Source organism: Dicentrarchus labrax, unplaced genomic scaffold (assembly GCF_905237075.1).
Source record: "Dicentrarchus labrax unplaced genomic scaffold, dlabrax2021, whole genome shotgun sequence".
NCBI classification, from domain to species: domain Eukaryota; kingdom Metazoa; phylum Chordata; class Actinopteri; family Moronidae; genus Dicentrarchus; species Dicentrarchus labrax.
In genome coordinates this window covers 16,055,429-16,069,538 of record NW_026136707.1, presented here as the reverse complement: position 1 = coordinate 16,069,538, position 14,110 = coordinate 16,055,429, and the positions used below count along the sequence as shown (strand labels likewise).

The following is a 14,110-nucleotide window of genomic DNA, read 5'->3' as shown; positions in this document are numbered from 1 at the left end:
AACATTACGTTTGAAATAGTGGATTGATTTACCACATTATCATTGTTTCCAAATAATCATGTATAATGATCTGGGGCAGTCGGATGTGAAAGAATATTATTTTATGGAAAGTACATATTTTCTATAAACCACAGCCCACTTTTGCTGCCTACTGGAAACATTACAGTGGAAGTGATATAGGAGAAAAAAGATCATAACCATCTTATCACACTGTTTTCCCAAAAGACACATGATGGATGTAAATAATTAGCTCATGTGCCAAGCGTCCAGTTAAGTAGATTAACTAAATAAATAAAAGTGTCTAAGACTTCCTCCCATTCTGGTTTGTCTTATCCATCTTTTCAAAACTGCACTTAATCTATGGCCTTTTAACCTATGTATTTTAACTTATGTGAAGTGTCCGAGTACCATGAAAAGCTCTCTATAAACAAAATGTTTGGGTTTGTTTTCTCCTCAGGGACATCGCAGCACGGAATGTGTTGGTGTCTACAGTCGACTGTGTAAAGCTGGGGGACTTTGGTTTATCACGATACATGGAAGATAGCTCTTATTACAAAGGTAAATATAACACATCTATACACGCACAGTGTTCCCCTAAATGCACATCTCCTTTTAACTTTGGTCCGTCATAACACATGGAGGAAAACACCATTATTATTTATAGGACTGACATAAACTGAGTCCAACACAGTTCTCCTGGTTTCTGTTTTTCAGCATCAAAAGGAAAACTCCCCATTAAATGGATGGCTCCAGAATCCATCAACTTTAGAAGATTTACCACAGCCAGTGACGTCTGGATGTTTGGTAAGTTTAAGTCTGTGTTTTCTTTCCTGTCTTAATTTCTATGTCAGTTTTGTCCTGATGTTTTGTGCTGTAGTCTGCTTCCGTTTTACTCTTTACTCTCTGCCTCTGCAGCATTTAAAAGCCAATAAGTGGCTGTTTCATAGTGATTTGAGTGTTTTTCTGTCTTGCCCTAGGCGTCTGTATGTGGGAGATCCTAATGTTCGGCATCAAGCCTTTCCAGGGTGTGAAGAACAATGACGTCATTGGCAGGATAGAGAACGGCGAGCGACTGGCTATGCCCCCTCAGTGCCCTCCTACTCTCTACAGCTTGATGACAAAGTGTTGGTCGTATGATCCCAGCAAGAGGCCACGCTTCACTGAACTCAAAACACAACTGAGGTACTTAAAGGAGTGTGGTTTGTGTGTGTGTGCGTGTGCGTGCGTGTGCGTGTGCGCGTGCACGTGTGTGCGCGTGCGTGTGTGTGTGGGCCATTTGGGGTTCAGTGTCTTACTCAAGGACACTTTGACATGTGGACAGGAGGGACCACCTATGCTCTAGCTCTGAATTGTTGTGATAATATTAAATTATCATTTTTGTATATGCTTTACTTCAGCTGAAGAAGACTGTTAGAAGTTAAGATCTCTTCGTATCTGCCCCTTTGCACCTGGCATTTTTTTGTCCTTTATTGTACGCTTTGGGTGTTTAATAATATAATATTGAGTAAAAGAAGCTCAAATAATGATATGACTCCATATCAGTCCAATCCAATGGTACATTTATTACATTTCATTTAAAAGTGGAAAAATGAATGTTTTTTTCCTAGACAGCCTCCCAATAAATCACTCCCATAACACAGCCCATCTATACTAGTTGTGATGTTTGTATGTTATTCTACTGTTTTCCCAGTAGTAGTTTTGATAAAGGAATGTGCCACAGTAAAATACTTTTTCCAGACAGCGTTTCCTTACACCTTTCTAACAGCAGGTGTCACCCTCTGTCTGCTCCGTTCTTGTTCTGTTTGCAGCCAAGATTAATACAGCAAATATTATTATATTTAAAATGAAGCAAAAAAAAAAATTGTCTTTCTCTTTGTGCTGCGGGTTAAACACCAGATCAAAATGAACCATTAGGGAGAGATGGACTGGTCAAGCTGGTCAAATACAGGTGGATAGGCAGGGATTTTATCCTGCTGAGGTCACATTTAGATGTCTTACTTTCATTGAGTTGGCAGAATGGATCATTTTAATATCTTGCTTTTTGTCTGTTCTGATTTTACCCAGTTTAAAATACTACATTAATTTTTCATTTTTAATAACTACCATAGAGGCAGTTGAGAAATAATTTCCTGTGCAAAACCTATGCCTGTTGAGAGGTTATATTCCATATACACTGTATTAATGTCACTCCAAAATCAATTCTAGGGATAACGATATATATTCCAATATAATGATGTGAAGTATTACATTTTGGCCATACCTTCTCTGCCGCAGTGTCATATACAGTGCAGTCACAATTGGTTCAACACCAGATTTAACATGAAAGTCAGCACTTTAACACCTCATAGCGATTGTTTCTTTTCAGATTCAATGTTCAAGAGTACAGAGCCAAAACAAAACTGTCCAAATACTTGACAGACTGTGCTTCACATCCTGTTTGGGCTGATGAGTTTATGGTTGGCATGGCAACAGAGACGCGATGATGAAAGCGATAGATTATATGAGATATCTTGGTCACGCCTTGTCTTCTTGTTAAATGATACATCATTGCCTTGTTACTAGCCTGGAGACAGATTTGCAAGAGAGAGACCTTATCTATCAAGAAACAATATCCCGGGCATGTTGTGATCAGATAAGGCAGGGCTAGACAACACTGTATGCAATTTAAAAACTCTGAGTCAGCCCCAGAGTAAATCAGCACTATGATATTCCCCATTTACACAGGAAGGGTTCAACCTATTTACGAGTCATAAAATGTCACTCTAATATCTGGGAAAGGCAATTAATCATTTGTGAACTGTTCTATCAAAGGTGCTGAGAGTTGCATTCTGAAGACAAGCCGCTCGAGCAAAACCTAAACAAAACCTTTAATTTAAAACCCAAGAACATTGTTTCAGTCATCATCAGGTGCCAAGAGGAGAGGAAGAACAAGGTTATATCCCTAAGCAAGTAAAGAAAGACATTGACTCCATAAACCTGATTTAGGCCTGCCAGTGTAGGGTTACAGTATGTGATTATAATTAATGCTAATCATAGGACCCTAACAGCCAATATGACATCACCAAGTTTGTCCCAGCACACATGCACAAAAACAAGCACACCAACAAAATAAATGTAGCTTTTTAAGATGTTCATACATGATAATGCTTGATAAATCCTTTTTTTCCCCTGCTTTGTCTAACAGAACAGGACAGAGATACATTAATGGGTTAAATCTAACACACTCCTTTTGACAAATAAAGTAAGTAGAGTAATATTTGAAATTTCTGGAAGACAGAAGAGAATAAGCAATATTTATTTTACATCAAGGTTCATTGAAACTTTCTGTCCCCCCTATGAGTGATATGATACGTCAGAAGTGGAGCATTTCCCAGCCACCATGACTCAACAATTCATAATCATGCTGACATGAACAGACCTGTAGTTTTTTCAACGTGATGTTTCAGTATTGCATCTGATGGCAGGATAGACTGTAATAACATGAGTAGTGCTGGTGGTAATGAAAAAAACTAGAGTATTAGAGTTTTAGACAGCTGCTGTAAAAGTACAACTCAACAGTCTCATTTTTACACAGAACTGGCCATGAGTTGCTTTGTTTTAATTTGTAAAAACTCCTGTCAGTCGTTTAGTCTAGACAAAGTGCTGCACTTACTGCATGTGAGTGAGTGCAGTTACTTACAGATTACAGATTAGCACAGTTTCTAGTGATTTCTCACAGGATATTATGATGAGTTCAAATGAGATGATATTTCTTATGGAGAAAACTAGATATCATTTATGTAATTTCCATATTTTTTTACAAACATTTTCTACTCGCAAAAAGTTTCAGCAGCACGGCAAGATGCCATCATTGTTTTCCTTCAACATGCACATTCTGGCTGTCTTGCTCTCTTTCAAACACACAGAAACAGGAAAATAAGAGTGCACATTTAACTCCTGTGGTTTTATGAGTTTGCTTAAAAACCAGCATGACTCACACCTTAAATTCCACCACCATTACACTTCCAATTTCCTCTCCTCTCCTCTCCTAATTCTACTACTCGTACACTCTCTTTTCCTCCTTTTCAAACTCCACTCTTTTTTTTTCATCCTCTCCTCCTGACCTCTTTCACCTTTTCATCGTGTCCTCCTGATCTCACTCTCTTATTTTGGCTCCAAGCGAATACTGGCCCCCACATCATGGAGGTCCGCTCATTAGTGTGACACATGTACAGTATGTTTGTGGTTGTATGTTTTAATGGGCGGAAAACCCAGTGTGGAAAAGTATGTGTGAACTGCATCGGCGTGCTAATCCAACTGAATTAAAAACATTTATTTTAATTGACTATGATAAGTTGACATGAAGGAACCCTTGATATGCCTCCAGTGTCTTGGAAACCAAGTCAATATTGACCACGTTAACTGTGGTCACTGTCTATTAATAGGGGAAAGTCATGCCATATAAGGTTTTACAATTTGGTTTACTTTCGGTCTGGCCGACTTTTATATCATAATATCAATTATAGGTCTCTCCTGCCAAATATGCAGCTCTCAGCTACTATAGTTTTCCTAGACGGCAGACCAACATGAGTGTGTGTGTGTTTACACAGTGGGCAGCTGCCAGGAGCTACAGCCAAAGAACAGAGAGAGAGAGAAATGAAAGAAGGAAGGGAAAATGCAAGCAGAAGTACTGCAGCGTTGTAGACTCCTGGTTAAAGCTAGCGGACCAAGGCTCCTAACTCTCAGATGATATTATGCTGATAGTGAAGTCTATTTGCGGTGAAGGACTGTAGCTTGTAGTCTAGCAGGGTTTTGTTTAGCTGCAGTACGACAAATTTGAGTCATCCTGCCAGGAGTAGTAGGTTTTACCCTTTTAGCGTTGCTGGGATCTTTTGTAGTTTTTGACCTTCAGAAGTGTATCAGTGCCACTGGCCCACCAGCTTTGTAGTGGATACGTTATTCTCCTAGAAGAGCTTGACTGGATATAATCCGGTGCTATTGGATTGGCTGTTCTTAAGGTAAAGTATTTTCTCTTCAGGCTTTCTAAAAGTTGTGTTATCAGCCTTTGATAGAGTGAATAGTTTATATTCCTTTTACATCACTTCTCCTCTGTTTATGTGTATGTGTGTTTGAGTGTGCTGCATACAGTACCTATGGGTTCAAAGCTGGTTTCAAGCAGCCATTTTGTGTTCCTCTTAAACATAATTCATAGGTGGTTGTTTGACTCTCCTCCACTGATCCTCTGGAAGAATTTTGCTTCTTTGCATGTCCCACTTATAGGACAAGATCACATTTGATCAAAGTCTGTCTTAAATCAATAGTCACATAACAAAGGTTATTACTCATTGTGGTTGTTCCTCCTGTCCATACTGGCTCCAAAAAGATTCCTTTCATAAAGCGTTTTATATGTAAGTGATGGAGAACCAAATTCCCAGATACCCAAAGCTCAGTTTCCATCAGTGATGGTTGTACAGGTGAGAAATTCTTGCGAATAAAGCAGGGCGTTGCTGAATAGTCCAAGATTGTGCAGTCAGCCAAGCCTGAGTAAATAAACTTAACAGGCCTTGTTTTCCCAGGTGGTGATGTGGTGTAGGTGGGGGAAGAGACAGTCAGTGTTGATGTTGCCAGGTGCCGATGGTATCGTCATCGCACGTATTCATACATGATGTCATTTATGTTGAACCGTGATGCAAGGTCGGAAGATTTATTTAGGGCCAGTTACATTTGGATCAACCCATAGGAATAATTCAATGCAGCACAAAGACAAAATCTTTTCCTGCAGACTAGAGGAAGAAAGAATTTGTCTAGCTGACAAAGAAACTAAAGAATTAAATAATAAAAAATAAATAAAAGTGAAACATGTTGCTAAACTGTAAGAATAAGAATAAATAAAGTAATATCCACAATATAATCTGTAAGTCATCACTGTCAGGCTGAGTAAAGTAAACAAAATAAAGTATTGGATCTGCTATTAGTGTACAGTCTTCATCCAGACAATGTATATTTATATTAACATAATAATAACACATCACACAATAAGTGTGATGAAACTGTTATTTCAGTACCCATATTGTCGTATAAATGTGATGGAAAACAAGGACGAGATCTGATAGGAGACTGACTTCGACAGGTGCAAGAACTCTGTCTCTCTCTCTCTCTCTCTCTCTCTCTCTCTCTCTCTCTCTCTCTCTCTCTCTCTCACTCACACTCACACTCACACTCACAGACACACACACACACACACACACACACACACACACACACACACTCACACACTCACACACGCTCACAGTTACACTCACAGTCACACACACGGCAGGAGACAACAGAACAGGAGGGTAATGATGTTACTAGAAATAGCTCTTACCCTCGTTGAGGAGAGGAGGGTAGCAGGAGTGTGTGGAGAGTGTTATGTGTTGGACTGTTCAAACATTCAGTTTCGTGGAACCATCCACTCTAGCAGCTCCGTCCTCTGGGAATCTGGGTTTGGTTTAGCAGCAGTTTTCCCAGGGAGCAGGTCAGTAAGGATAATTTTAGCAAGTAAATTCAGAGTGGTATGTTTGGCTGCATTAGACATAAAAATGTTGGGTTTGGGGCGTGGGACATTGCTTAGCCTCCAAGTCAATTTGTTCTTAAGCAATATTACCCAAAGATTTACTGCTTTGTTTTGCCTGACACAGCAAAGAGATGGTATCAGTAGTTAGTATGAGTATACAGTGAAGGGTAAAAGTTGAAACATTATTTTGTCTTTTTTAAGACATAATGTTGAAATGCTGCAAGGCAAGAGAGATATTCCGATTTTGGTTTCCAAACATCTAAAGTCAGAACCTTTGACACCGGCTTGAATAGTCTTTATTATTGTATTACTGTATTGGCTCACTGAATATTATTGGAAGTTATTTGAGCATTCTGGGATGAACTGTAGTGCTGGGAGGAGACTGAACAATAAGACATTTCATAACAAAATGGAATTTGTTTTTCTCATGACTGAGTTTGTGTTTTGACGTACAAACAGCGTGAAGAAGTGTGTGTGTGTGTGTGTGTGTGTGTGTGTGTGTGTGTGTGTGTGTGTGTGTGTGTGTGTGTGTGTGTGTGTGTGTGTGTGTGTGTGTGTGTGTGTGTGTGTGTGTGTGTGTCCTTATGCGGTTGACAGTAAGTCTTTGTATCTCCAGCAAGAGATTAAAAAATCCCTGTGATGTGTGTATTTATGTGTAGGAGCATCTGTTTGTATGAGTTTACAAGCGTGTATGTATTAGCATACTTCATTAGTTTCTCATGACTTTCTTGACATTTATTTAGGGATGTTTTTCAAAACTAGCCACACTGTAGGCTATGCTCTAATATCAGGGTAGGACAGGCATCACTCTCATCTTGCCATTGCTCACCTGGCCTAAAAGCGTTCCAGGAATTGCTATACTACAATACTGTTTATTATAACAACTAAGCTAAGTATAAAGTGTTGAATGCCATATGTTCATTTGTCCATTTGTGCTAGAGGTGGTTACATAGATGATATTGGAATATGATATACTATTCTGTATTACCCCAAGTACTTATTTACCACCTATTACCTTTCTTTTTGCTTCTTTCCAGTGCTGAATGTAATGAGGTGACAGAAACAAATAAAGATAACAGCACCCTCTTTATGTTACATCATCTTGTTTTTTTCCAGCACTATATTAGAGGAGGAGAAGCTCCAGCAGAAAGAGAGGAACAGGATGGAGATGAGGAGACAGGTCACTGTTTCCTGGGACTCGGGTGGGTCTGATGAAGCACCACCAAAAGTAAGGCACTACTACACCACACATGTTTGTGTATGTTTGTACGAGTGCAACAGGTGTAGTAATAAAGAGCATTGGTTGTGTTTGTGCTGTTTGTAGTGAAACACCCTGATCATTGCAAATCCCATGCACTCTTTATAGTTAGGGATTGCAGCCTCTCTGATATGCTTTCGTTTGCAGTTAATGACTTATTGATTCATTTGATTTAATGTTTCCTCTGTTTGTACAAGTTTCCTCTGTTTGTACAAGTTTGACTCTTTAAGCATTCAAGGTTTCCGCAGGACCCTGGTGACATGCCTATTGAAATTATTGCTGAAGTCAGTTGTCATATGGGGGTTTCTCACTATGATGATTAAGGTCAGGAAAAACAAATGTGAATGGGATTGAGCCAAGTCCCATATCATAAGAAAATATGCCCTCGCACTAAAAGAAAAGGCTGTTGTCCAAAAGATGTCAAAACGTGACAAGAAAATAAATCTTTTAGGTCATAAGACCATTGACCATGTGAAATTTTATGTCACATCTTTGCACATTTTGTCAGCCTTTGCATAAATAGATTTTTTGCATTTGAAAAGCAGCTTCTTTTTTCAGTCTGTGTGCAGGCGTCTTATGATATGTCAGTATGATGATCACCCTGTGGTAGACGGGTTAAGGTTGATATTACAGTCTCATAGATTAGAACAAAGGAGACTTACTTGGTATGTGTAACATGCATATGCAAGAAGAAACTCTTACGCATGCAATGGAAAATTATCAAAAACTGGAACAAGACGTGTGGTTAGAACAGTTAAGTCATAAACCTTGCTTCCTTCAACCGTGTAAACAAGGTGAATTTCTTGAATAATTAGCTTTTACAAATATGACATTACTTAAAATATTCTGTTTGCATGTTCATAAACCCCGCCCCCACTCCCACTTCCACTAGTACCATCTCACCTCACAGCTTGTTGCCACAGCTGCTGGCTGCTTCACCCTCACTTACTGCCCCCAGGCCCCTGCTGTTAGCATCTGTTAACTGCGTCTTCTGGTTACAACTAAAGCCATATGTCTTCAGCAGTAATGTACTGTTTTTTTTTAAGCCTTCAGTGATGCAGTTGTCCTTTCACTAATCTAAATTTGGTTGCAGGTATTAGTGGATGGCGCAATTGTTTTATTTAATTGACGACAAAAGGAATCAAAATGTTTGTTTGGCTTTGGTCACAGTCATGCACATTTTTGTCTGCACTTCATTTCATCCCTGTCTGTCTCACCTGTCGACTACATGTCTCTGTCTCCTATGATACCTTCTTTATTTCCATTTCTCCCTCCTCTGCCTCTGTCTTTCTGTTTGCAGCCGAGCCGTCGCCCCTCCCTGCAGCCCACCTTCAGTCTGGATTGTCTGTCTGCTCCTTCTCCTCACCACCATTGCCATCAAAACCAGCGCTTTGCCTCACAGCTTTCCCTCTGCCTTGGAAACCCTCATCCTTCGTCTCCTTGCACCTCTTCTTACCTACCCACTCCTCCACTCTACTCATCATCTCTGCAATTTCCCCATAACTTTTCCTCTTCTCCCAATCCTCAGCCTCAGTCACCTTCTCTTCATGTCACCACTCACTACAATCAATCTTTCTCTCAGCACAACACAAAGTTGGATCTGGAATCCAACGCTCATCCCAGCTTGTCTCGTGCTAACTTCTATTCTCCACCTCACACCAGCTCAGACTGCCTTTCCAATGGCATCTGCCCCTACAAGAAAAATCCCCCTACTAACGGCCACCTGCTCTGTTCATCCCAGCCAAAGTCAAACAACACACACTCCCATCCCTGGCACTTCTCCCCTCTGCTTTCCCAATCCAGCCCTAACCTTCACTCTCTGCCCCGCAGCATGTCAAATGTTTGTCCCCACAGCCTCCAGAAAATCCAGCCCAAGTCAAATTCTAATCTTAAAACCCTGCTGTTGCCCAGCTTTCACACTGGCTGCCAAACTAATCCCAGTACCCCTCTACAACCTGACTCTGACCCCCAGCACCAACACCCTGCTGTGCAGTCATGTGGGAGGCCCCCGCTGGTCTACCCTCCCCCCCTCACTCTTCCACACACAGAGAGAGCCCTCCCAGTATCCTCCGCGCATACTCAGTCTTCCACTAACCACCATCCACCCAGTCGAATGACAAGCCTAACTACACCTTTTCCTACCACCTGCGCTGAAAGACCCATGTCCAGACCCTTGAAGGCAGGTGGTGTAATATTAAACGGCACTAATACCGTTTTTGATTACAAAAACAAAGCTGTCTGTCTCTGTCAAAAAAAGTTGCAATTCGTAGCCCTTTTGATAAATGTCCTAGCAGATTTAAAAGGGAAATTCTACATTCAAAGATTTACATTTAAGATTTATATTTTAGTATTTTAGGGTTGATTATTTTCTTAAAGCCTCCTGATAAATTTTAAAACTTTTAGAAAAAAATACCCTTGGGTATTATTTATTAAGAGTTTAACTCTCAGAAGCCAAACTAATCTGTTTCATCAAGACTGTGTGGCTTTGGTTTGATGAGATTTGATTAACCATGGCCTGGCAACATAAGCAAATGACACAACAAGTGTCATCACATTTTGATTTAGCCTTGCCCACTTCGAACCAGTGATACAAGCACAAACAATCAGCGCAGACATAAATCTCTCTAAATGTTTCCAAACATTTCCAAACGTTTATTTCCAGGACTGAAATTCTGTTTTCTGACTAGCTCAGAAAACAATGTTGCAACATTTTTTGATGTTATGACTTTGATATCATGTCAGATTAAACTCTGATCTTTGCAGTGATTTTTGATGCAGTGTTTGCAAACACCAGTGACTGTAAATCAGCATGTTTATGCTTTGCCTGTTGGCATGCTTCATCTGTGTTGGACATGCTGTTAAATGTCCTCTGTCGTGATCGAATGCAGTTATATGTGTTTGTTGATGTGTCCTCGGATTATTGCACCCTATTTCTAGCCTGTTCAGGATGTCTGTCATAAATCCAAAATCCAAACAGTTTGACCCATCTAACACACGTGGAAGTTAAATACAGTATATCATGGAAAAGCAGAAAAAGTAAATATTCAGAGAATTGTCAAATTCAAAAAATTGTGCTCAGCTTTTAAATTATACTGGAATTTGAATGAAGTGGCTTGAGTTTAAAACGGATGCTTAAAGCCTTTTTCAGAACTAATGCTGCTATATAATGCAACAACCTTTCCACTTTCCATGTCCGGGTCTCGGCCATGTCCAATAGAAAAGAGCTTCAACTACTGCATCATATTCAATTTAATGTTATGCGTCTGCACTGTGTACTAAATTCTGTCACATTGATATGTTGCATAATATATCACTGAAGCTTATAAGAATGTGTAAAGCCTAGGATTGAGACAGTTACTATAAATACATAAAGAGCTAGCTAAAAGGTCTGTTTCTACTGAAGCCTGTTTATACAGAGCTGGTCACCTTGACCCCTAGCAGTAGGGTGATAGCCAGTATTACTACACATGAGCTTATTATGGTAGGTGACCCTGTTTTTGAAATGAACGTTTAGTTAGAAACATCACCCTTCTACTTATGGCACCAGTGAGAAATCAGTGATTGAAACCTGACAGAAATATAGTCACGCTGTCTAAGACAAGAGTCTGTTTGGCCGCCCTCAGCTGGAAGTTAAATCCTTGCAACAGCCAGAATTCAGCCCAGTTATTAGTCTCTGTGAGACATTCCTGATACGGAGCTTGTTTTCACTGCACTGTGACCCTTATGGTGTCAGATATGTCCTCGTGGGAGTCAATGATTCATGCCCCAGAGTAATACAAGTAAAAAAGAACATTTTAATTACACTGTGCTACTCAACATTCCTAGAATTCTTCATTGAGTAATGTCATGGCTCTATATGCAACTAACAGGGGTTTTAAAATGAACCCCAGTTACTGTGTGTTGTTCTGAAGTGGCTGCATTTTCATAAATAACACAATCTGCTTAAATGTAAAAAAGGTAATGAAAAGTTAACGTCAAATAGAGGTGAATTGTCAAAATGTATGAATTGTTTTAAAAGTTTAAGCTCATATATTTCATATTTCAAAATGGTTTCTGTCATAACCCAAAAGCAATTATTCCCACATACCTGTAGCTTGAGATTTTTTTGTAAACAACACATAGCCTTGCATTTTTATCTGATGCAAAACACCACCTGAAAGCAGACTCTCGCCATGTATTTGCACATTTATTTTTAACAGGATGTAGATTGACCACTAGGGGGGACCCCAAAAGGAGCTATTCAAAAAGTGCCGCTGTTATGCTCGTGGCCTGCAGGTGGCACAAGTGTCAGAACTGCTTCAGCTTATTGTCTCTGCCATGTAAAAAACAATTTCTGTCTCACCCTGCTACATGTAACTATCCTGTCTCATTAACCTCCAGTCTGTCTGTCTGTCTGTCTGTCTGTTGTCGCTTTGTTTATCTTTCTATTTTTAAGCTGGGTATTCTCAGGGAAACCTCCGGCTACCACAGGGCTGTGAATCTGTGAAGAGATCATTTGGTTCTTGTTAAGGAACCTTGTGTCGTCCATGTATGAGCATGTTCACAACATGCTGTACGTTTCCCTCTCTGTCTGCTCATCTCAGAGTTTTTAAGCTCCTGTTTGTCTCGTCCTCAGTTTCTTTGTCTTGTCTGCTTCTCTCTGTCCTCCCTTCCTCCCATCCTACTTTTTATCCTTTTTTTTTTGTTTACTTGTCTCCCTCCCTCCATCCCTCTCTGTCTTTCTTTGCTGTCTGTTTCCCTCCCTGTGTGTGCCTTTGTGTCTGTCTTGCTGTCGGAGGTGTGGTCCAGAGAAAGCTACTATGAGAGGCTGTGGAAGGTAGAGGTTACAACACTGTTGTGCTAGAAATGAGCTTTGTCTTAGAGAACTTTAAATCATTAAGAAAAATGTCTCCAGTCATTCTAAGATGGGAAACTATTCATCAACTTTCAGCAGCTTCATCTCAACAAATCACCAGAAACCAAGAGAAGAAACAAGGCTGTGGGTTCACCAAGGGCTTCTGTTTTTAGCTACTGGTGCCCAGCAAAGGAACAGAAAAGAACAGAGACGGGTAGCAGACTCACTCTCCACTACTAAATTATCGTCCTTTAGCCAGCCGCATTCAGCAGCTTGGATTAAAAATTCTTATTTCTCACGAGAAACTCACTTTGTTATGCAGATCAAAAATATTTTGCACCGCACTTCCTTCCTCCAACCTTTTCAGGGGCAGTACATCCTTCATCAGAAAAAGCCAGTGCTTTAAAGAGAGGTCTTTGGTGAACGTTCAACCATAACACTTTATACACACCTGCATAACATCTAACCAGAGATTCTACTGGTCGATCGTCCCCGACTATTACATAGTTCATATCGGTAATCCATGGGTGTTGATGCTCGTAACACAGGGACAGTAGTTAGTGCCACTTCAACTAACAGCTTGCTGCAGCCCAGTGGGTGTTCCCTGTTTTGATTGACAGCTAACCCAGCCACACAAACAGCTCCTAGGTTTGTGTGTTGATTGTCTGAATGATCCAGTGCCCTGTTTTCTAACATTTAGTTTGGGGAAAAAGATGAACAAGCATTGTAACTGTATTTTTTATTTCCCCCCCTCTCTATTTCTATTTTTCAACTTCTATTCCTCTCTTCACCTCCCTCTCTCTCGCTCTCTCCCGCTCTCTGTCTGTAGCCTAGTAGACCAGGCTATCCCAGTCCTCGCTCCAGTGAAGGTTTTTACCCCAGTTCCCAGCATCCTGGACACTACCAGGTACGCAATGGGCAAAATCCATTCCAGAAATAATAAAGATAAAAACATAAATAAATGCAGCATAAGTTAAGATGTAAAGGTATTACTCAAACAAGAACTTATAAAAGACTAACAGTGTGTCTTTCTCTCTCTCTGCTCTCCCTCCGTGGGTCAGATGGCAGGGTATCCCGGCCCTCACACCCTCCCCTCGGTGCCCAGCGCCCTCTACCCCCCACAGGCTGCGATGCTGGACACACACCACGCGCACACCCACCCCCGCCACCACGTCCACACACACTCGCATGCCCAGCACCTTCCCCAGCCACATGGACACGACATGGCACTGTGGGGCTCTGCGATGGAGGTAGGAGACCAGTTTTACACTCACACACACTTTGGTCAGTCATTGACTATCAACTAAAATACATACAAACAGATGCTGTCAGTATGTAACGGGCACAGCGGCTTTGTTCAGTCACACTCAAAACAATGAAAAGGTAACTTTCAAGAGTTCACTGTTTCAAAATCATGAATATGCAAGTCCAACTCTGAGTGGTTGAATATTTTTGAGATCTGTTTTACTTTCTGGAAATATAT

The 14,110-nt window shown here is 40.5% G+C and overlaps 1 protein-coding gene across 20 annotated transcripts in view; it reads left to right on the top strand.

The window, feature by feature from the left end:
* The window catches only part of LOC127367758 (focal adhesion kinase 1), a 58,920-nt gene that overhangs the window by 33,014 nt on the left and 11,796 nt on the right, over positions 1–14,110 (top strand). For 12 of the 20 annotated variants that reach the window (XM_051407873.1, XM_051407872.1, XM_051407869.1 and 9 more), the window contains 7 exons: positions 458–558; positions 715–804; positions 978–1,182; positions 7,652–7,763; positions 9,094–9,972; positions 13,457–13,534; positions 13,689–13,877. In XM_051407873.1, the coding sequence (XP_051263833.1) occupies positions 458–558; positions 715–804; positions 978–1,182; positions 7,652–7,763; positions 9,094–9,972; positions 13,457–13,534; positions 13,689–13,877 (1,654 nt within the window). The remainder of the gene's footprint in view (positions 1–457; positions 559–714; positions 805–977; positions 1,183–7,651; positions 7,764–9,093; positions 9,973–13,456; positions 13,535–13,688; positions 13,878–14,110) is intronic. The other 8 variants (XM_051407884.1, XM_051407881.1, XM_051407882.1 and 5 more) reach the window with 1 other exon arrangement.